General features: G+C 36.2%; 1 protein-coding gene and 1 long non-coding RNA gene across 4 annotated transcripts; one reads left to right on the top strand and one right to left on the bottom strand.

The window, feature by feature from the left end:
* The first annotated feature begins 646 nt into the window (after positions 1 to 646).
* Positions 647 to 25,571, top strand: LOC109113233 (zinc finger and BTB domain-containing protein 11-like). Of its 3 annotated transcripts, none has more exons than XM_042718528.1 (6): positions 647 to 779; positions 3,045 to 3,141; positions 4,111 to 4,286; positions 23,234 to 23,307; positions 23,984 to 24,944; positions 25,057 to 25,571. In XM_042718528.1, exons 1-6 carry the CDS (start codon positions 698 to 700, stop codon positions 25,230 to 25,232), a joined length of 1,566 nt encoding a protein of 521 aa, XP_042574462.1. In that variant the 5' UTR covers positions 647 to 697; the 3' UTR covers positions 25,233 to 25,571. The 3 variants fall into 3 exon arrangements, with proteins under 3 accessions (XP_042574462.1, XP_042574463.1, XP_042574464.1); XM_042718529.1 differs by having other exon boundaries at positions 748 to 766; XM_042718530.1 differs by lacking the exon at positions 647 to 779 and adding an exon at positions 2,469 to 2,509.
* On the bottom strand, positions 11,636 to 13,912 carry LOC109113232. The gene is made up of 2 exons (XR_002021715.2): positions 13,071 to 13,912; positions 11,636 to 12,401 (listed from the first exon to the last, which is right to left on the bottom strand). It is a non-coding gene; the product is annotated as an uncharacterized LOC109113232 (long non-coding RNA).
* Positions 25,572 to 26,992: the final 1,421 nt, after the last annotated feature.

Consider the following 26,992-nt stretch of genomic DNA (forward strand, 5'->3'; position numbering starts at 1 on the left):
TGGGAAATTGTAAATAATTTGTACACAAAATAAATGAATAAGTAATCATTTAATTCATTCTTTATTTACATCAGTTAAAAATGTAACAGTTGTTTTGAAATACAATTTTCATCAACAATTTTAATATGATATTCATGTACCATACATTCATACATAAAAATAAAAAAATAAAATGTATATAAAAAGTTTTTAAAAAATCAATTCCTGGGACATATGTTCATATACTTGAGCTGTGTGAAGGGGAGACCTGCGGGTGTACAGTAACTCTATAGGTTTTAGAGGAGTTGAATACTCATAAAGGGATTACTGATAAAAAAAAAATGCTTTCTCTTTCCATTTATTAGTGTGAAGTCAAGACCATAACAGTGACTGTGAGAAGTGAATTGTAACAAACTTGAACTTCAAGTTCAAAGCAAAAGGAGCACATACACACATGAGGATCCAACATCCTCTCAGCCACACCACTACATCTGAACACTAGAGATGAAGGAGTTCACCTTCACCTCTTCAAACTCCCCCAGAGTGGCCTGTCCCTCTCATGTTGGCCCATCTGGGATTACACTGGCTGCTTTTTGTTATTTTTTAAGGTTTCTAAGGCTGGGTAAGTTCTGTTTTTCTTGCCTCTTCCTTCAGGGCTGTGTGTGTTTTAGGTGACACTGCGGATGTGAAGAGCTGATTATCATGACCCTCTAGAAGCATGGGACTGGAACTGTTGGGTGGAGAACTTTATATCTGGTGCAGCTCCACCTGTGGGAATGAAACATGTGTTTTTGTTTACAGTATGCCAACACATCAATCAAACATAAAATATACACTACCAGTCAAAAATTTAGAATAATTAAGTTTTTTTTTTTTACATTTTAACTAAGTCTCTTATTCTCATCAATGCTGCATTTATTTTATCAAATATTATTGCCATTTAAAATAACTGTTTTTGAATTTAATATATTTTAAAATCTAATTTATTCCATTGATGGTAAAGCTGAAGCCATTACTTTTCAGTGTCACACAATAATGGTTGTTAATAAAACTGTTTAATATTTTTGTAAAAACCATGATCCTTTGATTAATAGAAAGTTCAAAAGACCAGGATTTATTTGAAATGTTTTGTAACGTTATAGATGTCCTTACTGTCACTTTTGATCAATTAAGCCTTGGTAACATTAGAAAATAAAATATTCCAAACTTTTGACCAGTAATGTATAAAAAAAATATATATATATATATCAAAATGTGCAAATATGATTCTATTTCTTTTAGCGATGATTGAGTCTTTAGTTAAAACTCTAGAGTTGTTTGGGTCTGCTTTGGCACTTGGGCTGTGTAACTGGGATAGCATTTCCTGCTGAGGCCTCTTCACCCAGAAGCAGGGCAGCCCAAAGGCTAGGGCAGGCCAGCGATTGTAGCCCCCTGCCAGGCCTGAATGAGGGTCCTGCCTCCCATCAATTTACCCCTGGGACCAGCCCCATGCAACACAAGACTTTACAGCTCCAATCCAATCGAATCCCCAGGCAATAGAGGCCAGAGTGAAAGAGAGCCAGCAGGTAGTAATAGTCACTTAAAACAGCAACAACATTCCTCTGTGGGCAACCTCGCCCTGCCTGGTGGAATCGTAGAGAATCCCACCAGGTACCAGTCATAAAAGAGACATGATACTAAGTGACCCCCTCCTCTGTCTCACCATACATCAGCCTAGGCCTGAAATTAGGCTAATTTGCTTTATTAATCACCCTCGGCTAACATAACTAAAGCAGTATTATCAACATTTTATGTACATGTGTCATGATATGAAGCTACAGTTGTTCAACGTGCCAGCATGCAACCAAAACGTGTATCTCCACGTGTCTGTTTTGGCAGCGGTACAGTCTGACTAAGCCCTAAACTAGCTAATCGAGAGCTAGAGTAACCACACCCATGTATGGTGTGAATATGGAGTCAGCCACTACTCATACGGCTCCAACAGAACCTGAACGTGCTTGCAATGGTCTGCGTGACAGATGCATATTAAGAGGCCTGTACAAACCAGTGGCACCACTTTGCACCACGTTTGCACTGTCAAGGCCTCCGATCTTACTCAACCGGACATCACACCACCATGGACCTTTTAGTAAAACAAAAACTTTCATTCATCAATCAAGCTACCTGATGGTCTTTACAATGAGTGTTTTGTTAAAGGAATAATTATTATTTAGTCATTATTTACTGTCATTTCAGTTCGGTTTGACCTTATTTCACCTGTGTAATGCAAAAGTAAACGTTTTAAACAGGTTGAATGCAGGTAGAAGGAAAGTGCAGTTTAAAACTTCAAAAAAGATGCAAAAACTGGTATGATTCTTCCAAAGTGTTCCTTTCATGTTCCTCTGAAAAAAAAATATTTTGGGTGAACTAAAGCAAATATTTAAGTTAAACATTTAATTTAAGGCAAATTTTCGTCTGACGAATGTGTATTTTCTCAACAGAGTAAGCATTACACTTCTGGATACACAGATTCACTTTTCAAAAGTTTAGGGTAAGTTCATTATTATTATTATTATTATTATTATTATTAAATTAATTAAATTGCTATTGCAAAGTTATTAACAATGTTACCAAAAAAAAAAAATCTAATTCAAATCAATGAATTTTCAACACTGATAATAATAAGAAATGTTTCCAATCAGCATATTAGAATGATTTCTGAAGGATCATATGACACTGAAGACTGGAGTAATGGCTGCTGAAAATTCAGCTTAGCCATCACATGAATAAATTACATTTTAAAGATAGAAATTAGTTATTTTAAAAGTTATAATATTTCACAATATTACTGGTTTACAGTATTTTGTAATAATTAAATGCAGTAATAATTAAATGCAACCTTGAGCATTAAAAACAAATCTTACAGACTCTTAAGTTTTGAACAGCAGTGTATATATTTGAGTGTTAAGATGATCTGCAGTTATCTGTAACATTAATGAATACCATTCCTAACATATTTGCTTATTGTTAGGAAAATGATACCCAGTGCAGTACAACTAATTTGTTCATTATCTTTCTCCTTTCAGTGTTTATAAATGCCTCCTATTGTGTGATGACTAATAGTCCAGGTAGTGGCGTCCAGCTGAGTTCTAACAGTTTGTCTGCACTCTTCCCCAGGCTTAGGTGGGTTCTGCTTTGACTTGTGATTAGCCTTACTCACAACACACATCCACCCATAATGTGTATATAGACGCACATACACTCAAGTTGTGAGCCTCTGTTTTGACTATTTATAGACAATCCTTGAACAAAATCATGCTTAGAAAAGGTTTTGTTGATAATCATTAACATATTCATGGCGGTTTGGCACATTATAAGTCCTGTTAAATGCCAACAGAGATTTTTTGTTTTTGTTTTTTCATACTTGATCTCTTGGAAAATTCTGTTATTTTGTAACTTCTAATAAAAGAATCCCAGTCATGGAAACACACTCCTACCCCCTGCCAGGATTTATGGAATTTTTACAAGCGGTGTATCACACTCTCGTCACAAGCAAAACAGCTTGCTGTAGATGTACATAACAAGCCCTGCAGTGAAGCTAGCTTTAGACACAGCTATGGAGTTTAAATGAATAAACACTTTCTCAGTTCAGGCTGATTTCCAAGACAACATCAAGTGGTTAAAGGACTGCTAACTGATTAAATGCAACATGCACTGCTACTTTACACATGACTGCATGAAAAATATACTTCAAACAAGCTACTGTACACATTTAGCAGCATTATTATTACTTTATCAAAGTGTGATATTTCATTTAACATGCCAATTTAACAGCCACACGTGACACTTGATGTTTACTACACTAGCAACAAAGAATCTGACAAAAAAAAAAATAGCACTACAATTACTCTTTCCCAAATGTTTTGTCAGTAAGCATCGTTTTATCCCCGAATGCATCCCCGAAAATGACAATTTAAAGTATAAAACAGTATAATCCCTCTAAAATATTCTCAATTATAGCCTATTTGTCTTATCATCCGTCAAGTTGTCTTCCTTTGAGAACATTAGACAGTATTATATCCAAGCCCCCATGCAGAGATCCTTCCTCTCCCTTACACTCACCTGTGTGTTCTCTATGCTGTGTCCTGGCAGGTCTGTGGGCTGCAGGGGGCCAGCACTGACTGACAGAGGTCCTGCCGTGAGAGGCGGAGAGCTCCTCATGGGCCTCAGCATGCAGCCCCTTTCCCAGGCCCGCCTTGAGGCCTCCGGCCGCTCTGCAGGAGGGTCCCGCTCTGCTCTCAGACCTCATCCACAGACCTGTGGGGCAGGTGAGTCTGAACCACACCAAGACCCAACCTTTAATTTAACCTGTCCCACATCTATATGCATTGTCTCTCAGGAAGGACCAATTATGACCTTTATATCTATCTAGCTAGCTAGATGGATGTCTATCTATCTATCTGGCTCTCTACGTATATACTTGCATACATACTACATAGGCAGACAGGCCTATTATGTACAATTCTTTTTATCAGACAGACAGACACGCACACACGCACACATTTGTTTTGCTATATTAGTAAGGGCTTATCATAGACTTCCTCTGTTTTATGTCAGGTTACTGAACATTACCCACACAGAAACCTGTGCAAAACACTACATTTAAATAAAAGCTTTATTTATAAGAGAGATATTGAACATCTACCAAAATATTAATGAAAAAAAAATTGTTAACTTCAAGAAACTGCACAAAACTATTTTAATTTCACATTATATGCTGATGGGATGGGGTCATGGTTCATCAAAAGTCAATGTTGCCTCTTCACATGGTAGATAAATTGTACAGTCTTATGGCACAGAAATGGAACACACATCACTAGATATTAGGACAGCCCATACTAAGATATAGCTTTGTTTCATCCATGTGTCTAGATCAGTTATGTCTTTTAATGAAATGTATTTTGTCCATAATTAAACAAAGCATCTTAATTTGTTCATATGGAATGGGTGTATTTAAATGTTATGTAATGGTTTATTAAAAGTTATTTTGAAAAGCACCCTCGAAAGATGGGATGAATGTGTGTTGGTTGGAATTTGCATTATTATTTTTATCTCACGATTAGCTTCACTGTTAGTAATTATAGGGGATTATATGTAACCATAGGGGTGTTTCTTGAGCTCCATCTCATGTTTCAGTGGAAACTGAAGATCCATGTCGGATCTAGTTGTTGACAAAGTAGTTTTATTAATTTTTAATACAGAAAATTCAAGTTTCTTGATTGATTCAAGGTCCTTGATTGTAGGTTTGAATGTTTTATCAGATTAAACAGCTGGATGATTGAATTGCTCATTAACGGCGGTGGTCCACACCTCTCTGGACACGGGACCGGGTGGTGCGTTTGTCTTCTGTAGAATCTTCTCAGACAGGGTTAGACATGGGCTGGGTCCTCTCAGCTCCACAGGGGGTTATGGTCTGGGCAAGCCTGGGCACACTATACTCAGCTCTGAAGGTATATGAGAGCCACGCCAAAAATTTACAGAGGCAGCCTGTTATTTACTTCATTCCTTGAGAACTTCACTTCCCGCAGGAGAGCAGCGTGAAATAAGATTTTTGCTGCAGGCTGTTAAAGTTGATGTTTAAGGACACTGATCAGTCTCCAAAATTTGTTTCATGTAGTTGCAAGGTATGTTATGTTCTGGAAATCAAACCATCATTGTCTGTCCTTCATGTTTACTGCAACACCACAATTTCCACTATGACATGTTGTCTTTGTTTTTTGGATCATAAACATTTTACCAGAAACCAGTTATGTTACAACATGGCGTGTATATGTGTATGTTTATTATTTAAGTTGTATGTAATTGAATTACATTGTGTTTAAATCATCAAATTATTTTAAGAGCAGGATTAGTTTGTTTATGAATGACTTGCGCAAGATGTTTAAAGTGCCTCTATTATGCCATTTCCAATACTGCTTTTCATGCAGTGTTTAATGTAGCTGTATGTGAATGTAAATGTTCAGCAAAGTTGAAAAGCCAAAAGTGCACGATAAATAAAGTTATTGTCTCCCAAAATAAAGAATCGTCTTTCTACAGCCTTAACAAGTCGTTAGTAATTCGTATCCCATTCCGTGACGGCTACACGTCACAAGATAACACATTTGCATAATTCCCAGCTATGTTCTATGTTGGCCGGCAGCGAACAACTTGACCCACAAACATGTAATTTTACTGACGACTGCTTCTCTAATCTCGGGGAGTTAAAAAAATTTAATTAAAAATCTCAAGGAGTTTAACGTGGGATTCACTAAACACTTGCTCTTGAAAGATGGCTCAGTACCCTGTTTATTTGGACCAGCTGGCTCCACTAAATCACAAGTATAATAAATTATAGATGTTTATATTTTCTATCGAGCATTCAAAATACGGAACTATGGCAATGGGTGTATCGTTTCAGACACGCGCTGTACACAGGTAAAACAATCACAACAGACTGGGCCATCTGACCAATCAGAGCAGAGCAGACTTATGGAAAGGAGGGGTTTAGAGAGATTTAATCTTAGAACTGCTTTGAACTAATCGTTTGAGAATCGCTGGAAAATGAGTTGATATTAAATGCATATTTTGAAAAAACGAAAGCTTTTATGACCTTGCATGCATGTAATCCTATTGTAGAGGAGACTTCCAAAACAATATTAGGAACTTTAAAAATGGCATAATACACTCTTAAAAATGCTGGGTTAAATACAACCCAGTGCTGGGTAAAATATGGACAAAACCCAGCGATTGGGTTGTTTTGACCCAGCAGTAGGGTTACTGTCCAGAAGGTTGGGTTAAACATTTAACCCAACTGTTGCTAGATGGGTTTATCCATATTTAACCCAGCATTTTTTTAAGTGTAGGGGCACTTTAATAACATTTAAATACCACTTGACTGTAAATTACAAATTACCACTCCCCAGTTGCAGCCAATTGTATAAACCAAGCATATGAACCATATCAATATATGAAACGTTTATTCCGGTATGTAAATTTGAGTCTGTGTCTGTACTCAACATAAATCTATTTTGGAATGACCTGCCCAACTCAATCCAAGCAGCTGAGTCCTTAGCCAACACATCTCTTCCATCTTTATCTGACTCTCTAACTCTAACACTCTCTATTCTAATTCTATTTCTAATTCTCTATTCTTATTCTATTTCTATTATAATTCTAAATCTAAAAAAAGTGTCCCTTTTAGGCTTGCACTCTATTTATTTACTGCTTGTTTTCCTAAAAAAATATAACACTAGCTTTTCTTATCTTTTTGTATTCTATCTGTTTTCTTTTTATTTATTATACAATTAACAAAAGCAAAAAAGGATTCTAACACTAGCTTGCTCTATTCTTTTTCTATTCTATCTGTTTTCTAATGAGCAATTAATGTCAACATTTTTAGGTGAACTGTTCTTTTAATCTGATATTTTGTATTATGAAATGTATTGTGTTTTTATTTGTGTCATCTCATGACTAGCCTAGTTAAAAATAGTCATAATGTCTGTTTATGTCATCACAGTGTGTCTGGTTGAGCGTGTGAGATGGAGAAGTGACCTGCACCAGGTGCAGGTCTGTGGATGCACTAGGTTTTGCTCCAGATGGAAAAGTGTCCTGTCCTTTTCCATGATTTCACAGAAAAACTATCAGGGTCTTCCTGTTTCCAAGTGCCCTGACTGAAGCTGGTTCGGAGAGATATCCCAATACAACACACACAGTTCCACAACCTTCATTAATGCCCCTGATATCTTGGAAATGTCACAGATAGATAATTCCATCTAGTTTGTGCAGTTGTTGCAACATCAGCGTCACTAAAACAGGTGTTGGCTCTTCACGCACAGTTATTCTTATACTTAAAATCAAATTGAGTTTGATGAAAATGTTGTTGCATTATAAACCATCCTGTTTTGGTGGAAGAGATGACTACTTTCTGTTTCTGTATTGTCTCAATGAGCGGTCCCAGTGGAGGAGCTGCAGGCCATTATAAGCAATCATGTCTTTTTTGGGATGGATTTATTGTAATACGGACAGCTGGATGAGGCAACTCTCATGTCTGTGGGAAATGATAATTACAAAATGGTTTTGAAATGTGGACAAAAGGCTTTTATATAGAAAACACAAAATATCTGTGAACCTCCAGTGCAGTTCAGGCTAAATGAGACGTACTTGAGTCCCGCACTCATCTACATGGAATGAGTGTTTGAAAACACTGCTGTTGTCTTCCCGTGCCTCACTCTAGAACTTTCCCATTTTAAAATGGCACAATTAGTCAGTGAAGTGGCTTATTTTCATGCTGTTAGCTATGACAGAAAGAAATTAGTGCAATTTTGAAAATGCATTGAATGGGTATATCTTTTATAGAGCTCTTAAAATACTATTGTACTCCGGTTATATGGTCATTTTTTATTTTAGTCACATTTGTTGAGAGATTTATTTTATTCGTATTTATTTTTTTTTATAAATCATACAGGTTTTCAGGCTTTTTATAATAATTATTTCCGGGGGTTTTTTTATTAGAAAACAACACAATTTATTTTCTGATGTAATGAGGCCACACTTTGGCCAACTCAGCTGGGTTTGATGTTAGCAATGCATTTCTATTTTAGAACTTTGAATCAGATAGACGGCAATGACTTGCATGAATCAGAGTGACTCTAAGATAGATCATGGACTTCTGGAATGTTCTCAAAGCCTTCAAAGTCCAACTTTTTGCAGATATCACCACTTCCGGGAACAGTTTGTTTGATCTCAGAGGTCCCTGGAGGTCACAGCTTGAGAGGCGATGACATTGGCACAAGGAAAAAAAATGAGGAGAGTGAAAGAAAGAGAGAGAAAGAGTTTGAAGAGGCTTCAGTTACAGTGAACACAATATGACAAAGACGGAGACGGGGGGATGGGTGATACCTTCCGTATTTTTAGAGAAGTGTCACTCTGGGAAAGACACAGGTGAGAGAGGAGAACTGGAGGAAGGGAGGCATGATCATAAGAAGGTGATACTGCCCTCTGGCAATGAGACAAATTACCATCTATTCATTTTGGTCTCTTGTTTTGAGAGGTGGTCAAAGCTTATGCCTGCTTATCAATGTTTCCCCTAGGCCTCAGCAGCAGGTGTAGTTCTCTAAGACATTGTATAACGGTTCCAATATTTACAAGATTTAACTGTTATAATACCACTTATACAAATGATATCCAGTTTATTTTATCACATATAACAGATTATTATGGTCTCTAGACTGTATATTTGGCCAATGTCCCAGGTCTTTGATTTCCTAGCTGTGCTAGTTTGTTTGTTTGCTTAATTAGTTAGTTAGTCAGTTAGTTAGTTTATTTGCTTTAGTTATTTAGAGTCTTTGCACAATAAAATGACAACCCCCCCACCCCCCCCCCCCCCCCCCCCCCGTAGACCAGTTCCAAATATCTTTACACCATTTATTAAGAAATTGAAATAGACTGTTTTTCAAACCTAAAAAGGTTTTTTAATAACTCTCTCTCTCTCTCTCACTCACTATATATTCCTGATTTATTATTTATTGTATATTTAATAATTATTAATTATATATATATATATATATATATATATATACATACTGAGCATTAGGATAAAATAAATTAATTATATAAACATATGCATATGTTTTGTCTGATGTACTGCTTTGAAAACTAAGAAAAATATATATAAAATAATATAAAATATAAAAGTTATATAATTATATGAATTATACAGTTCACTTATTTAGATTACTGCATAATTTTTCATAGAAATACAAATATGTTTGTAAATAAGTTTGATAGTTAAAATTTGGTTTATTTGAAAAACAAGGGGGTTTTAAGATTACGGTAATCAACAATACAATATGCATTGAGAAATACAATATGTATTGAGAAAAAAGAACACTGACACTGGCCAAATAACCGTATTCTGGACCAAACTGTCAAAGTGTCTGTGTGAGCAGGTAACCGTGCTCCGTAGACAGAAGTGTGGGTTGTCACCGTGCCATAACCCTTGAATTTTCTCACAGTGAGATGAGAATCATCCTCGCCTGCTTATCCTGCTTCATGCCCTGGAGGCATCCTTAATCGCCCACCCCTCCTCCTCGCTCTCAGCCAGGCCACCGCAGATCCATTTACCCCTTCGACAGCAGTTACAAAACAGGCCTCTGAAAGGAGAGGACTTGCGTTACAGTTTCTGTGTGCCATGCTTTTGCTCTTTTTAATTACCTTTTGTGAGATGCACTATATGGTTTCAGGCACCTGGGAGACCTTCATATAGAAAAACTATGGCAGTGTTTGCCTCGAGGCACTGGCGAGGGATGCAGTACATTAGGACAAACAGTCTGTACCACATCAGATTCTCTAGGGATGGAGAAGACTCTTCCAGCACCCCTTTGCGTCCCGCCACTGGATACTGACTGCCTACAGCAGGGTTTAGGTGGGATATATCCATATAACAGGGAGCAGAGTGTAACTTTAGATTGTGGATGTAATATCAGTCCAAATGTTACAGTGTATGTCATCACATATGCAGAGGGACACCTTTTCAGTTATGCTAATGTGCTTCTCTGATTGTCTTTGCACGCAATGCAGATCCTTGTGAACCAAACTGGGAAGGATTAACAAGGAAGTGTTTAACAAGTCTGTTGCTTCACCTGCTAAATTGTTTATTTACCTTTGTTTACAGCTAATATTATGCAAAAAAAAATTATGTACAGTAGTATTTCAGTACCACAAATCAAGTTTCTTTGGATATTCTGTGTAATTAATTTTTATTTTGTAATGCTATAATTCTTTAATGCTATATTACATATTTTATTTTTATGCTACCCAAGGCTGCATTTATTTAATCAAAAATACACTAAAAACATAATATTGTGAAATATTACTACAATAAAAAATAACAGCATAAATAAAAAAAAAAAAAAAAAATGTAATGTATTCCTATTATGGCAAAGCTGAATTTTCAGCAGCCGTTACTGCAGTCTTCAGTGTCACATGATCCTTCAGAAATCATTATAATATGCTAATTTATTGCCATTTTGTTGTTATCAATGCTGAAAACAGTTGTGCTGCTAAATATTTTTGTGGAAAGAGAAATACACATTTTTTTACCAGTTTCTTTGATGAATAGATTTTCAAATGAACAGCATTTATTTTAAATATAAATATTTTATAATATTATAAATGTCTTTATTGTATTTTTTGATCAATTTAATGCTTAATTGCTAATAAAAGAATATAAAATAATCTAAAAAAAAATGTGTATACAATATTTATTATATTTAAAGAAAAAAAGGCTTTAATTTTTGGCAGCACAAATTCTGTGAAAATTTAACATTTCATTCATTAATCAGTAGTATCTGTTAAAGATATACATTTGCCATAATAATTTTATCTACAGTTATGACCTACAATGAACATGTTGTTAGATTGAGAAAGTATGTTTTTCTACAATGCCTATATATTGACATAAGGTGCTAAGTTAAACATTGCTTTTATAAAAGTACTAATAATAAAATGCATTACAACTGTGTGCAACGTGACTTAATGACATGGTGTTTTGATAAAACTTGTCTGAACACTTGAAAGCTGATGATAAGATCAGACTCGTTGATTCAGAATGAGTCAAGAATTCTGAGAAAGACATGAATAATCAGTAAACAGACAACTTTAATGACGTTGGAATATTTTGAAAATTTTTGCCCCTACATTGATCTGTGGCTGTCAGATAAATCTAAACGACATTTTAAATATAATAGTAAAATACGCCACAGAACACCATGATGCATATTATATTCCTTCCTTATCCACACATTCCAAGGGTGCAAACAAGATTCCCAAATATTTAGAGTCTGCTTACATATTCCAGCCATGTTTCTGTGACAAATGTCTATGACAGCAATTACAGTATGTACACAGACTTTACATGTCATGTTTACTTAGAGCTATCATGGTCCTGACAGGATGTTTGCCACGCCGGGCAGGATGCCAGTATGTGCCACATTTGGAGAGAAAAAAAAGAGGGGAAGCACAAATGAAAACATTTTTTTTTTTTTTTTTTTTGCCAGTGGCTGTGAACATTTGCGATCGGGAACTTTATCACAACCTGCAGCAGTAATAGTGTAATTAGTTGTTGGTTTTTCTCTTCATGTGGTCCTGCTCGATCTTTATCACAGGCGCCATTTGGAGGGCTTGTGGAAAATGGCGATGTGCAGTGAGCTGGGTCTGGTCAAGTTGTGTGGTCCGTGATGGGAACTAGCATGCTGTTGCTGCCGGTCTGTTTATTTAAGAGGTTGCTTGAGCTCCCGGTTGTGTCACATGCCTGTCACAACTCATTTGCTGGACACTAGGGACCTAAATGGCTCCAATACTCCAGTGACTGTCTTCGCAAAGGAGAGAGTGGCCTACCCTTTCTCCTGCTCAAAGGATCAAAGAGAAAAACACGTCAGTTCTACATAAGAATACATTACAAATGTTTACTAGATAATCTGTGCCATGTATTAAAAGACAAAGTGATCAGTTTTTGAGTAACACTGGAGAAAACTAATCTTTTTACAGGACAGAATTTGAATTAGTGTTACTTTGATTAGGAAGTTTTTTTTTTCCTCTTTACGCTTTGCACACTTATACTTATATGACATTCGTGACTTTAAATGTTGGATTTAAAAAGTAAAATAGGTAATTATGAGAGTTTAAAATAAGAAATACACTTACATTTTGAGATATAAAGTCATACTGTGATATAAAGTCATAGTTATGAAATATAAAGTGGTCTCTGTGAGAAAAAAGTTGCCATTATCGGTTCGGTACACACCGAATAAATCATTGATTTTTTTTTTTCAAGAAATTCAGACAATAAATGCAGTTTTGGCGCTCTTGAGGCGCAACATATCGCTGTGTAAACGCTTCAGTCTTAATGGCAGCGCGGAGCGCGATCATCCCTTCATCTTCTATTTTTAACGCGAAACAAACATAAATTAACATCTCATGCCTTGTGTAATCGCACAATCAGTGTTTCACTCGCGGAAATATGTGATTAGAACGGCATGTAAACAAAATGTAACATAGCATTTCATTTAGCTTACCTCGGGCAAGTCATCAGTGTCCACAGCTCGTTAGTTCAGAGAAATAAAGTCTAGAAAAACTTGATAAGCAAACATTGACTTTGGCGTGCATATGATAAGCAGTTTTTGCGTGCATATGATAGGAAATTTGTTGGCGTGCATATAATACTTAGTTTTCGCGTGCATATTATACGCAGTTTTCGCGTACATATAATACGCATCTACCCCTCAACCCTAACCCTACCCATTGTGTAGCATATACAGTACAGGTCAAAAGTTTGGAAACATTACTATTTTTAATGTTTTTGAAAGAAGTCTCTTCTGCTCATCAAGCCTGCATTTATTTGATCAAAAACACAGAAAAAAACAGTAATATTGTGAAATATTATTGAAAAAAAAGTTGTTAATGCAAGGAACACTACATTTTTTAGTAAGAGTTTTTATGTTTTTGAGGAAAGATTGTAATGCTGACCAAAGCTGCATTTGTTTAATTCATAAATACAGTAAAAACAGTAATATTGTGAAATTATTACTAGTTAAGAAATTATTACATTGCTCAAGAAACATTTCTTATAATTATCAATACTAACAGTAGTTAGCAACTATTTGTGGAAACTGAGATGTTTTTTCAAGATTCTTTTACGAATAGAAAAAAGGAAAGCATTTATTAGAAAAATAGATTTTTGTAATAATGTTGATGAATTGAATGCATTATTGCTGATTTAAAGTATTAATTTCTTAAAAAAAGATAATTATTTTATTTTGAGATGGAGAACACTCTTCCATAATTAACCACTAAAATATAATAATTATAATATAAATGTCTATTAAATGTCTGTTGAATGTGGAATATGCAGTTGAGCATGCCTTGAGGTTTCTTACATAATCATATAGTTTTCTCCACATCATCTTTCATGTCTGGTTTGCAGTCCAATAGTTTTATTATTGTATGTGTCACAAACACCATACATTATTATTATTATTATTTGTAGGGAGATTTTGCCAATACGTTTTATGGATTCTAGGTCAGGTCAGGTTCTTGCAGCATATTGCTCCGTTAAGGTTTAATCAGCAATAATCACTTCACTACAGACCAGAGTGACCAAGGCGGGCTGCGATAGAGTCCTGGTTCTAACAGAAACACAAGAGGGGATGGAGAGATAACACCTCAGACTCTCTCAGCTCCATTAGACGTGTGAAGTGCACTCTCGCTTTTCTCAGAATGGGCTGATGATATACATGCCAGTCTGAACGTTAAAGGATCTTCATCTGGTTTCCTGTTCTTACACTGCTGACCCTGTGGCATAGATAGATGATACAGATGGACATCACTTGAGCTGTGCTCACTTTCCAGGACAATGTCTTGGTAAGATGACACAACCAAGGCAGTTGAAGTCAGTTTTATCAATTAGCACCCTAGAGTTTTTTTGAGAGATAGCTATAGTTTCCAGATCTTGTGGTCTTGTGGCTATCAGATCAACTTTACTGCTCATCCCACCAAGGGCTAAATGACCCTTCCTTATTACTGAAAGACCTGAGGATTGTGAAATGCTGTTATCTGACTGTTAAAGAATAGCTGAGACAAGGGTCAGTTCAGACACTCTATCTCTGATGAACTCATTACACTCATTTCCTGGGTAAAATAACCTGCTGAGGAAAAAATACAAACAAACATCTATTTTAAATATAGTTTTGTAATAATGTTAAAGACTTTACTGTCATGTTTGATCAACCCTAACCTAATGGTTTTTTTTTTTTTTTTCCTCTGAGATGGAAAAAAGTTTCTGTAATTGTCAGTAAACTAAAATATAATATAAATAAAATATAATTTAATTAATTCTAATTAAAATATAACTTAAATGTTCACTGAATGTGGAATATGTGGAATTATTTCTTACATAATCAGCCACATTTCTTTCTTGTATAGTTTGCAAACATATCATTACTAATGCATTGGTCAGAAACACCACACGTGCGCTTTATTATTTTTATTATTTGTAAGGAGAGTTTGCCAATAATGTAAAATGTTTTATGAATTCCAGGATGTTTATTTGCTCATGATATTTGTGTTTCACTCTGCAGTAGTCTCAAACCACTGCTTTTAACACATTCGTTATTTTGTTTTATTTTATTTTATTTTATTATTTATAATGGTGTGATATTGTAAAGTCTCCTCAAAAGTACAAGTGAATCACTAAGTCTGAAAAAGGTGTTGTATAAAAGCTAAAAATAACACTATTGTTTATACTGTTTACATTACTGACATTTTTTTACTACTAACATAGGCTCTGTGAAAATTCCTCTTCCCTGTTCTACACAAGTGTCACATGTTCTAAACACATGCAACATTTTTTAATAACTCTCTTGTTCTTTCATTTTTTGTATTCTGCCTTTGTCCTTCTCCAACCTGACAGTAGATCTCTTTAAGCAAAATAGGGTGGTTCATTTTACGAGTCTGCCACGTGAGAGGGCTCGTCGCCAAGCTTCATGCCGCCCACAGAAACATACGTTTGGCCCTCTACTCCATTTCCCTCAGCAGACAAATTGAAAGTAGATTATTGTTGGTGTGGCTTCTGTCTGACCTGGCACTAGTCCATGTCAGGAATTCCTGAGATGTGTGTTGGGAAGACCACCCTTTGCCCGTGTAGATAGTAGTCCTGGTTTGTTCCCAGGGAGTTCTCTCTCTGCTCGCTGTAGTCTTATCCTGCTTATCCTGCTTGGCTATACTTGACATCATCTCAGGGAAAAGAGAAGACGACTATGTGCCAAGCAGAAACTCCCATCTGAAGTGCAAAACAATGGTGTTGGGGAATTTGCACAATGACCGTTGTTCTTTTGGTTTCGGTGCTTCTTTAGAAGTAGATATTTCACTAATTGGTTGCTTATCAATGCAAAATGAAAATAGAGATTACTCCTTGCTGGATTATATTGTATTACCATTACTATTTGAGGTAATGGTGATAATTATGATTAGATAATACATTTCTTATTCTTAGTGCAATGCACAATTTAAAAGATACGGTAGTTCTTCCAAAACTGACTCATTTACTCATCTTCATGTTGTTCCAGACCTATATGACTGATGTTCTTCTGTGGATCACAAAAAACTATTTTATATTTTGTCCATACAATGAAAGTCAGTAGAGTTCAGTGTTATTTTGGACACCACTGGCTTTCATTTTATAAACAAAAACAGTCAAAACATTCTTCAATATGCCTTCTTTTGTGTTCCACAGAAGACAGTAAGTCATTCAGGTTTGGAACAACATGAGGGTGAGTAAATGTTGGGACAGGGCAGCCCAGTCTTGTCCGGTCAGGTGTGAACGGGCCTTTGGTGAGTGTGAAGCGACCGTTAGGCTCCCTGGAGTCTCTCAGAGTTATTAGCAGCTCAAAGACCTGACTGCTACCAGCCAACGCAGGACTAGTTCCACCTGTTTAAGCCTGAAAACACCCAGGACTGCTTAGAAATAAGCCAACCGTCAGAACAGGGCTTTTCCTGAATGTCTGCTTGTCATGAGAAAGCATATTGAAGTAGAAAAATGCATTTCCACACAAAAGGAGCAAAACAGAAGTGCATATTCAAAATGAAACACTTAAAAAAAAAAAAGATTTGCATTTTGTAATCTGGTCATTTTTAAATCATTGATAATTGTATAAGTTGGCGTGATTGATGTGTGGAGAGTATTTTAAGGTTCTGTGAGTCTGAACTTGCTGCTCACGGCATGTGGTTTCTTTTCAGTGGTGATTTGTTAGTTGTCATGTAAGTCCAGCCTAGGACTAGACTAAACCTAAGTGTTAAAATCCCATAGCAACTATTTGCCTCAAATATTTGGCTGTGAAATACGCTAATGACCGCACTTTTATCAGCCTGATAATGGTTAATTAGTTCTACTTAATTAACCTGGTAATTCTGATTAATATCTTTTTAATCTCATTAAGTGCTCATCGGCGCAAATGATGATATTCGCAGTCTGATCCATTGTAAACAAAGGAGGAATTAATGAATGCAGCCTCATGCTGGTGGCTGGGTGTTTAAGGAGAGAGCTATTAAATGGTGAGAACTTAGATATTTATACCCATCTTGTGTGCACAAGGGCATTTAAATGTTAATATGGCAATATGATATCACGCACATCATTTATGTTTGGTTCTTTATATACAATATAGTTCAGGTTTAGCCAAAGGACATACTGTTCCATTATTACCTATAGAGAGGTCACTTATTGTAAAAGGATTTAGAACAGGTGACTTTTTTAAACTGATGAATAATTGTTGAAAAGCATGTTTTTTTTTCTGTCTCTCTCTCATCGAACCTCCAGGGTGCTAACAGATAAAACCTACTTCAACTGTCCCAGTTGGGTCACCTTACGGGGACTGTGCCGTACACATTGTGTGAGAAACTGAAGTAGCGTCGCTCACAATAGCAGGTCTATTTCATACAGTCTTCTGTCGTGCTCATTTTGGGTTGAAAGCCTGCAGGTATTGACGCTATGTTTTGGTTACACAATACGCAACATTGTTCCTATTTTTCGAGGGATATTATGTGTAATGCTACGGCTTGTCAAGCCCAACCTCGTACAATTGGAGAAAGTGTGAGGGCTGTAATCATGCAGCTGATCAATATCTGACACCGACGTAGCCGCTGAAATATGGCATTTATTTACTTTGTGAACAAAACTGTGGTTGTCCCATTGCGCTGTAATCAGAGGTTCTCTCCTTACCGTTCAAAGATCATGTCGAGCACTTCCATTTATTCCCATTTTTCCATTTATTTTGCATCAATGGATGAATGGGCCAGGAGAGAGCAATGACAATGGCGGAGTGCAGGTCTGTCAGAAGTGAAAGGCATTACGCAGACAGGTGAGCTCATAGCACGGGTTTCCCTCCAATGCGTTTCCCCACATTCTTTACAGTAGAAGTCACCCCTGATGAATGAAAACATGGCCCACCATGTGCAGATGGACAAAGGCTGTCGTTTCATAGGCAGGTGTTATTTCTTGAAGCTGCAGATGTCACAACTACTGCAGTTTTACAAAACATCCACTCAGATGCATAAAGACACACGAACCAACAACATTTGCTAATTGTTCAATGGAATGTGTGATGACAATGTATATTTTTTTCTGTATAAAATGTTTTTGCTGGTCGATTTCCAGATTTGATGTTCGATTCATTATATCCTGGCTGTTCAATTTCTTAGGAAAACATTTCAAAACAGCTTATGTGAGATAACCTGCATGACAAAAACTAAAACCTTCACTCTTTATTCAAAGCGGCTTACAGTGCATTCAAAGTATACTTCATCAGTTTATGCATTCCCTGAATCAAACCCATGACTTTGGTGTTGCTAGCACTGCTACTGCTTGAGCTACAAGCAAAAAAAATAAAGCTTGGAATGACATGAAAGTGAATCAACTGTTTGGTTTCCAATTTTTTTTTTTTTTGCGCTAACAATCTCTTTAAGTCACATGAATAGTGTGGTTAAGCTGTCTCAAACACCAAAATGTGTGTAAATTGCTCATACAATTATTTTAATTACTAATACATTTGTCCCTGGCATGCACATACAGGTCCTGATGGCTGAGTATGAATGTGTTATGGAATTCTGTTTGGAAAGTAGAAAAAAAGTAGAAAACTGGCATGTGCGAGCACAAGGCTGTATGGAACGGCTTCTCTTGTGGACTTTTGACCCCAGACACATGCAGTCATTCATAGAGACAAGTTTTATGTCCCCAGACAAGAGTTGCTCCAAAGCAGGCAGAAGCAATTACACTTGGAGACAAAGAGGCCTCCAGGGGAGATGAGAGACATGGAGCAGTGAGTAGGAGAAACTGACCAGCTACTGGAAGTTAACTGTGTGGATATGTGTTGATATAGATGTGAACATACAGGATATTTCTGCTGGACTACAGTTTTATATCACATGACTTTATTGACGAGTAGATCACAAATAGAAACATCAAAAGGTTAAAAGGCCCTTTTGTCATTCAACGCAATAAACTTTCTACAAATATTTATATATTACGTCTGAGATTTATTTTAAATTATATCAGTTTTCATTCTTCACATTTCACACAGTCTTCATATTTTTCCCTTTTTCCCCTCATGATTATACATATCCCTGGTCCACACCCTTAATAGACCATATGCTGTTTCTCTTTGACAAATTAGCAAAGGTACAGTTTCGGTGTTGCTTTTTCAGTACTTATTTGCAGTGAGTTTCTCCTCCTGCTCGGGTGATGGGGGGATAATTAGTATTCTGGAGACTTTAGATTAGATTGTAATTGAAAATCCAAGTGCCTGAGTGAAAAGCCTGTGCAGAATAACAAACGGAGGGAAAGGCAATTTAGGTCATCAGCCACAGTGCAACCTTCACAGAGTTTACCTCTATACACCAGTGTAGCAGCTCGAGCATCAGTGTAAGCTGAAAATTGTTCATGTGCTGTGTGGGGTTACATTCAGACCACCTTTGAGTCGACAGAGGTTTTGTCCTCACCTGTACCCTGCCTTGTCTGAGACCCTGCAATGGGTCTCTGTCTTTATCATGGTCCAGTGGAAGTGAAAGGACTTGTTCTTTTGTCGTTCTTGTGTGCTAGACAAGCACAGGAAGATCGAGTGGACAACTCTGATGGTGGTCGGTGCAGTGGACACAAATATTTGCTCCTGTGTCCACACAAATTTGTCTAGGTGGTTGAGTCGCTGAGCGATAGGTAATTAGCTGCACTTAGACACCACAGAACAATAAAAGGGAAAGGAGCAGATCTACTGTTTAAAATGATTTTTTATTTATAAGGATTTTCTAAAAATAATATTTATTTGTTATGCAATAATATGCCATAAAATCACACATTAATGTAATGTTTACACAGGTTTGTATGTGGATTCTATGTGAAAGTTATAGCACAAGCAGCTTGATTATTATTTTTTTTTTTCTGATGGAACAATTGATTGTGGGTGTGCAGTGACTGACTCAGCCATTAGTCAGAACATTTAACAGTGAAATGGAGGTATAACAAGTGATTTTTTAACATGTGATGAAGGGACCTGTGTACCCTGAAGGGCACTTCTTCTCAAGATGTCTTAAGGAGTGCTGCTACAACTTGCCTCTTAGTCTTTAATATAGAAGTGATAAATAGATCCGTATGCATGAATTCAGGTTAGAATCTGTTGGGTCAGTGTTTGATTGTCCATCCATGAGAAAGTGCAGAAATGACTCCAGTCTCATTTACACATCAGTGCAAGCAAAGTCATGTTATGTTAACTGTAGATGAGCATCTCAATGAGCATGCAAAAAAAAAAAGACACGCTGATGCCATCTTACTGTACGTGGTGGGCATATATGGATGTAAACAGGAAAGTGTAAACATTTGCTGTCATGCACATATATACTTGACAAAGATCACGTATCATTCACAAGCCATAAGTGTGTGAGGGTGGAGACTCTGGGATTGTGTTCCTTCATAAAATCAACATTTTCTTTATCTCATCTCCCTAAAAATCCAACAGAATGGCTCGCATGCCTTAGACAGACTAAATATGCACTAATCTTCTGCTCTATCTGTTAAAAAGCATGGTTTGTTTTACACAAACATTATGAAATGTTTTTATTTAGAAACTAAATAAAAGTGTTGCTCACACAGCTTCAGTTCATTCTGACTAATGAGTATAATATGTATTAAATATACCATCAAAAGCAAACCTCTCTGTGTGTGTGTGTGGCTGAAGATTGTTCTATCCTGCTACACATGTACTTTTTACTGTTTAGTAATTAAAATTTAATTAAAATAAAATGTGGTGCAGTCTATTAAAGCAGTATATTTGAAACTGACATATACAGTGTTATTTTATGTATTATGTTATCAGGGAAATGCTATAAAAACCAAGAAGGAAATTCTACATAAGTTCATGTAAACACAACTCATATAGCCAGGGGCATTTTAGGGAGGAAACACATGCATGATTTCCTTTTACAATATTGTAAAGCTATACAGGAAATACATTACACAAGTCACTCAAATAAAAATGTCTTTGTCAGTGTTATGGTAAAAGCCAGATTGTATTAGATAATAAAAAAAACAATATTTATTAGAAGATTAATTTAAGTATTTTATATACTTTATTCATTTTATAAAATATTTGCTATATATAGGCCTATTTGTTCTTCTGTTAAAAGTGCATTTTTATCCATAATGGTAATCTAGCTTCACTCGAGAATTAGTTAAACTGGACATTGAAACAATTTCTCCGGCCAAATTAGGCATCATGTAAATACAGCTGAATGTCTCCGGGAAGATGGTGTCCTGTCTGCTAATCTGCAATCTCCTTAATTGTGTTTAGAAAACAACAAAGGGGGAAAAACTCCCGTTCCTTTCATACACAAGGACAAGGCAAAATATAAAACGTATATAGGAAAATCCATCCAAAAACATAAAGCAAAAATATAGGCAAATTGGAAAATTTAATGGTATCATATATAGCGCTTAAATAAACTTGATGTGAATAATAATAATAATAATACACCAACTTTAATGCTTTAAAACATATGTTACATATAGGTTATGAACATTAAACATTATAAATGTTTGTATTATGTAAATAATATATTCTGCACTGAAGTGGAGACAGCAGTTCGGTATCTTGGGTATTTCGCACGTCTGTTGCTGTCTCAGTTGTTATTTTTTACAATTAAAATAAATACACTTGTACATTGCTTGCGCTGGGAAAAAGAACATCCTTTGTATTTCAGGAAATTCTATCCATTTCCATTTCCACCTCTCTCTGGACAATGCGATTGTACCGGACTCTGAATTACGTAGTAAGGGTAAAAATAACTGGACTATATAAACCGACAGAATCAGATTGTACAAACGCTGCTGGTTTGCGCGCGCAGAACAGGAGAAACAGCACGCGTAAAACCCTTCAATACTTCTCTGCGAATAGTTAGCTTACGCCTATGAAATATATAAACTATTTCTAAATGCTGCTTTTCGTTCTATCCACACTTTATTTGTGTCGGGGTGAGGGATGTTAAAATGTCTCGTCCTTGGCATCAGGTGGAATAGTGTTTTTGGTTAAAGCTGCCCACCTTGTCTCTAAACATAAGCCCGAGAGCATTAGGCCATTCATTTGCATTTTAATCAACTGAAAGAGGAGGGCTATTGACTCAGAGATCATTAACTAACATGTACCTGCATTGTTGAACATTGAGATTATCATGTTGTTTCGATGGCTCCGAGATTTTACTGCTGGTTGTTCAAATGCTAATTAAGCAGGAATTAATTCTTGGAGAAATTAATACCTATATCATACACATGCGATCAGGTGCATTTAAATACGAATGAAGCGGTGAAACTCACAACAATGTAGCTGGTTAATTTAAACTTTTGGTTCCATGTTATATAAATGATGTTTGTTTTACTTTTATTTTAGCATGTGGTTTTTATTTCCATCTCGTTTTGTTTTGCATTATTTGCCACACACCTGTAATATATAGACCCTATAAATAATAAATTATACGGATTATCTTTAACATTTTTTAATAGATTTTTTAAAATATAATTTACCAAAATTATGTTAAAACGGCCCTCCAAAAAACTACAATAAGTCTTACCGAGCAGGGGGTTTGTGGCGCCCCCTTCAGAACTCAAATAACACTCAGAATTCAGAAATTGAAAGACACAAAAATTCAACAAGTTACATATTCGCATAAGCAAAATTATTTGGATGTGCAAGTGTTTGTCGTTGAATCATAGCCTTTGTCTATGATATGAACTGAGTTATGATTAAATATAGTGTGATTAAATATTTACAATGAAAACACAATAGCAGCTCCAGCATGCACATTTTACGGTGTTTAAATCTCTCTATAATTTATCCTGTCGAACATACAGTATTTAAGCAATCTTCGTAATTTAATGGAATAAGGAGATACGGTTAATTAAAGGCCAAATTATCAATTGTGCTTTGACAATATTTACATGTTACAAGGGTAGCCGAAGTAAACCTGATAGGCTACAACTACATGAGCAACGTCACGAGAGCACGCCCCCGCGACATTCAGACCCTCCTTATAATGGGACAGGTAGGCAGCCAGTCAAACGAATTAGAGACGCATTGTGTATCTCGGACTGAATGAGAGTGAACAGCTACTGAGTTCCCTAACATTTGCAACATGGCTCTTGCAGATGCGATGTTGCCTTCGATACATACTTTTGCAAGTAACCAGATGTTGGACGAAAAGCAGTCTGCAATTGTTCGGGTGAGTCCAGGTTTTCATTTAAATTTAAGGTACAGGCTATTTCAATTGTATTTTGCAGCCTTTGAATTATGAGGGTATGGTGTAAAATGTTTTATATATATATATATATATATATATATATATATATATATATATAGTATATATATATACATTAACATAATATATATGTTTTATATTTATACATTAACATAATATATGTTTATATATAACACATTTATATATATATATATATATATATATATATATATATATATATATACTTTTAACTAAACACGGGAGTTACAAGTTATTGATAAATAGAGCTACTACAAATCGTGTTCATATGAAGATGAAAGTGCATTCGTTAGAATTATTATCCTACTGTACATCAGCAAAACATAAATAGTAGCATGGGTTACTTTCAGCATTCAGCACTTAATTTATACATTAAGATTTCAAGACCATAGCAAGAAAAAAAAGTTAAACAAATTAGGATAGGCTGTGCTGTGAATCCCAGTTGCGCCGAACATTTTTTTTTTTTTTTTTTAAGTTGTCTCTCCTGACAGTCATTATTCACGTACTGTACAAGTGTGCTACATTTTTAGAAACAGCATGTCTGTTTAGCAGGCCTATATATTTTTTTTTATCATTTGATGGTTTAATCATCAAGTCTTACCCGATTTTTTTCCCCCTTCAGGACTGGAAAGTTGACCCAACTAAAACTAGCGCAACAGTCGGAGACGTGAGACCCCTCATCGAGGTGGAGTTCAGCATTGTTGAATCTCCACCTTTGGCCAAAGACGAGGATGATCTTTCCAAGTTTTTGGATCTAGAGTTCATTCTGTCTAACTCCGTCACGTCTGACAACGACAACTCAGCGCAGCAGCCGCCCGCCTATTCTCTACCGGAGTCCCCGGAAAGTTGCAGCACCGTGTACGACAGCGATGGATGTCACCCGACGCCGAACGCGTATTGTGGCAACACCTTTAACGCGCGTCCCGGTCACAGTTTGGTAGCCGAGTTGTTTACTCCGGACGTGAATTATCACGGCGACTCGCATGAATATTGTTTGAAAGGACATTTAGACAGGCTGGAGTACACTGAACTAAGGGCTCTGAACTCTCGAAACCAGGCACATGTGTCCAATTCTAATAACATGGGATACAAAATAAAAAGTGAAAACCACGAGCAATCCTGCATGATGGTAAACGACTACGTGAGCCATTATTATGGACAGCAGCAGCACCAGGCTTATGGGCATCACGTGCAACAAGATGTGCATCGGGACATTTTAGCGAGGAAAGACTGTATCCTAACAGAGATGAACTCTCACCATCATATTGACATTGCACAACAACAGCAGTTCATGAATGGCGCGCCTTTTCTACCTCAGTACGCCCAGCATCAGCAGTATCACGGACATTATAACATGTTTAGCGAACCATTGCGGGCAAATCACACGGCCATGCCAGGTGTGATGCTGACTCCACCATCCTCACCCCTCCTGGGATTTTTAAACCCAGAAGACAGCAAGCCAAAACGAGGGCGCCGGTCATGGGCACGAAAGCGGACAGCCACGCACAGCTGTGAGTTCCCCGGGTGTGGGAAAACGTACACGAAAAGCTCCCATTTGAAAGCGCACATGCGGACACACACAGGTACGTTGCGGAGTTGTATAGGCTACATGTTGTTTTACCTTTTTTTTCACTATACACCGTTTAACAAAAGTTTGTGCACAATAATAAACGTTTCCTCCCGTTCTGTTGACAGGTGAGAAGCCCTATCACTGCACCTGGGAAGGCTGTGGCTGGAAGTTCGCCAGGTCAGACGAGCTGACGCGCCACTACAGGAAACACACCGGACACAGACCGTTCCAGTGCCACCTGTGCGAGAGAGCTTTCTCCCGCTCAGATCATTTGGCTCTGCACATGAAAAGGCACATGTAAAAAAAAAAAAAAAAGAGAGAGAGAGACTATATGTATTTTAACCGACAAAAGGATTTTATATTGTTAAGACAATTCCTATTTTGGGACAGCAGTTATATGTGAATAGCATTATAATGTCATTTGATTTAAATTATGACAGTATTTAATAGAAGAAAATTCTTGTTCATTTAGAAGGTAAATTATGTAGTGCTTTCCCAGATGTATAAAAACGGGGCAGAACCCAAACTTTTGTAAATATGTGTTTTTTTTTTTATTCTCCATTTATACATTTGTATTAGCCTAAATCAGGGAGTATTTTTTCATGGATTTTCAGAATTAAAAACATTTTATTTTTTTGTATACTCAGCTTTTTGTCTCATTTCTTTATGCTTCTTAATTTAAATATGGTGAGTTACCACCGTGAATTGTATTAAAAGTAGGCTATATATACGCAAAGAACATACAGCACAAATCATTGTTACACCACTTAACACTGGGCGAAATAAGTAAAGCTTCATGTAAGTTGATAATAGAAATTCAAAAGGTCTACACTCTTCTACATATATTCAGATTTGGCCATTACTGTCTACAATGTAACTAAGCCACCACTTATTCTTACTGTTACCAAAACTAAAATCAAGCAATTTACTTCTGTAACATCACCATCATTGTCAACAATTATAATCATCACAAATGTTGTAAAAATAACATAAGCAGTTCAGAACACAAATATTCCTTCCCTTATGCATCATCTTACTGCTATTATTCTTGAAAAGCTACAGTATATCGCCCTCTGCTGTCTAAAAATAGGTAGGCAGTTTAGTCACAGAATCTCATATTGGTCAAACCAGTGGAAGGAAGGTTGTCAAGTTATTTTCACTGACTTGAATTTTATTACAAATAATAACAAGAGACACGTGTGTCAACTTATGATAAAACAAATAGTCTACAACAAAAGCCAGAAGTTCAGCAATACCTAAAAACTGTTCATAATTAAATAAGAGATAATAAAAGTTTTTATTATTAAATCTGTATTTGTTGATTTATTTGTATAATTTATTTAATTGTAATTTTGTGACTTTTTGCCTCCTTTCTTAAAACTGCCTTTATATACTACCTGGCTACTGTAAAATTGTAAGAGATTCAATAAAGAGAAAACAAATTTACAACAAAAGCTTTAGTGCAGTCTCCCTCTGCTGACAGGAAGTCACACTACATCAAAACACCTTTGTTCAGCTACACTGTCACTGTACACTGTACAATATAAAACAATTACTTTCCACATTCAAATACATATTGAAATACAGTGTCAAAAACACATTTCAGGCAATTAGAGCAGGATGCAATGTCGTACAGCAGAGTTTGTAATATAGTCATTGGGTCATTCTGTGTCAACTCAACCAAAGAAAAAAAAAAAAGGTTAATGGTGAAAGAAAATCATAAATTAAGAAGAAAGCCTAACTAGTCAATAGATGTAGGCTATATTTAGTGTTTAATTAATTTTGTACAGGGGGTTAAAATGGTGATTTTTTTTGATTTGAAGCCAAATTACAGGTGCATAAAATGACTGTAGGAAGATGGCAGAATCATTGATATTTTAATACAATGACTGGTTGGTCTATTAGTAAAATCTGTTGACTTTAGCAATCTTTGTTGCATTAAATGCCAATGGTGACAGTTCAAAAATGGAAAGAAATCCTGAATACTTGAGAGCCTGTAACTCAAGTATTAAAAGTATCTTAATATCCTTGGATTTTTGACCACTGAAATCGTGTACAATT

The sequence above is a fragment of the Cyprinus carpio genome, chromosome B2 (genome assembly GCF_018340385.1).
Source record: "Cyprinus carpio isolate SPL01 chromosome B2, ASM1834038v1, whole genome shotgun sequence".
Classification (NCBI taxonomy): domain Eukaryota; kingdom Metazoa; phylum Chordata; class Actinopteri; order Cypriniformes; family Cyprinidae; genus Cyprinus; species Cyprinus carpio.

Excerpts from the sequence above, each read along its gene's own strand:
- LOC109113233 (XM_042718528.1), top strand. The coding sequence starts at position 698 with ATGGGACTGGAACTGTTGGGTGGAGAACTTTATATCTGGTGCAGCTCC. Across the intron at positions 3,142-4,110 it reads GCACTCTTCCCCAGGCTTAG|GTCTGTGGGCTGCAGGGGGC; the intron begins GTGGGTTCTGCT and ends GTGTCCTGGCAG. Across the intron at positions 4,287-23,233 it reads TCCACAGACCTGTGGGGCAG|ATGCGATGTTGCCTTCGATA; the intron begins GTGAGTCTGAAC and ends TGGCTCTTGCAG.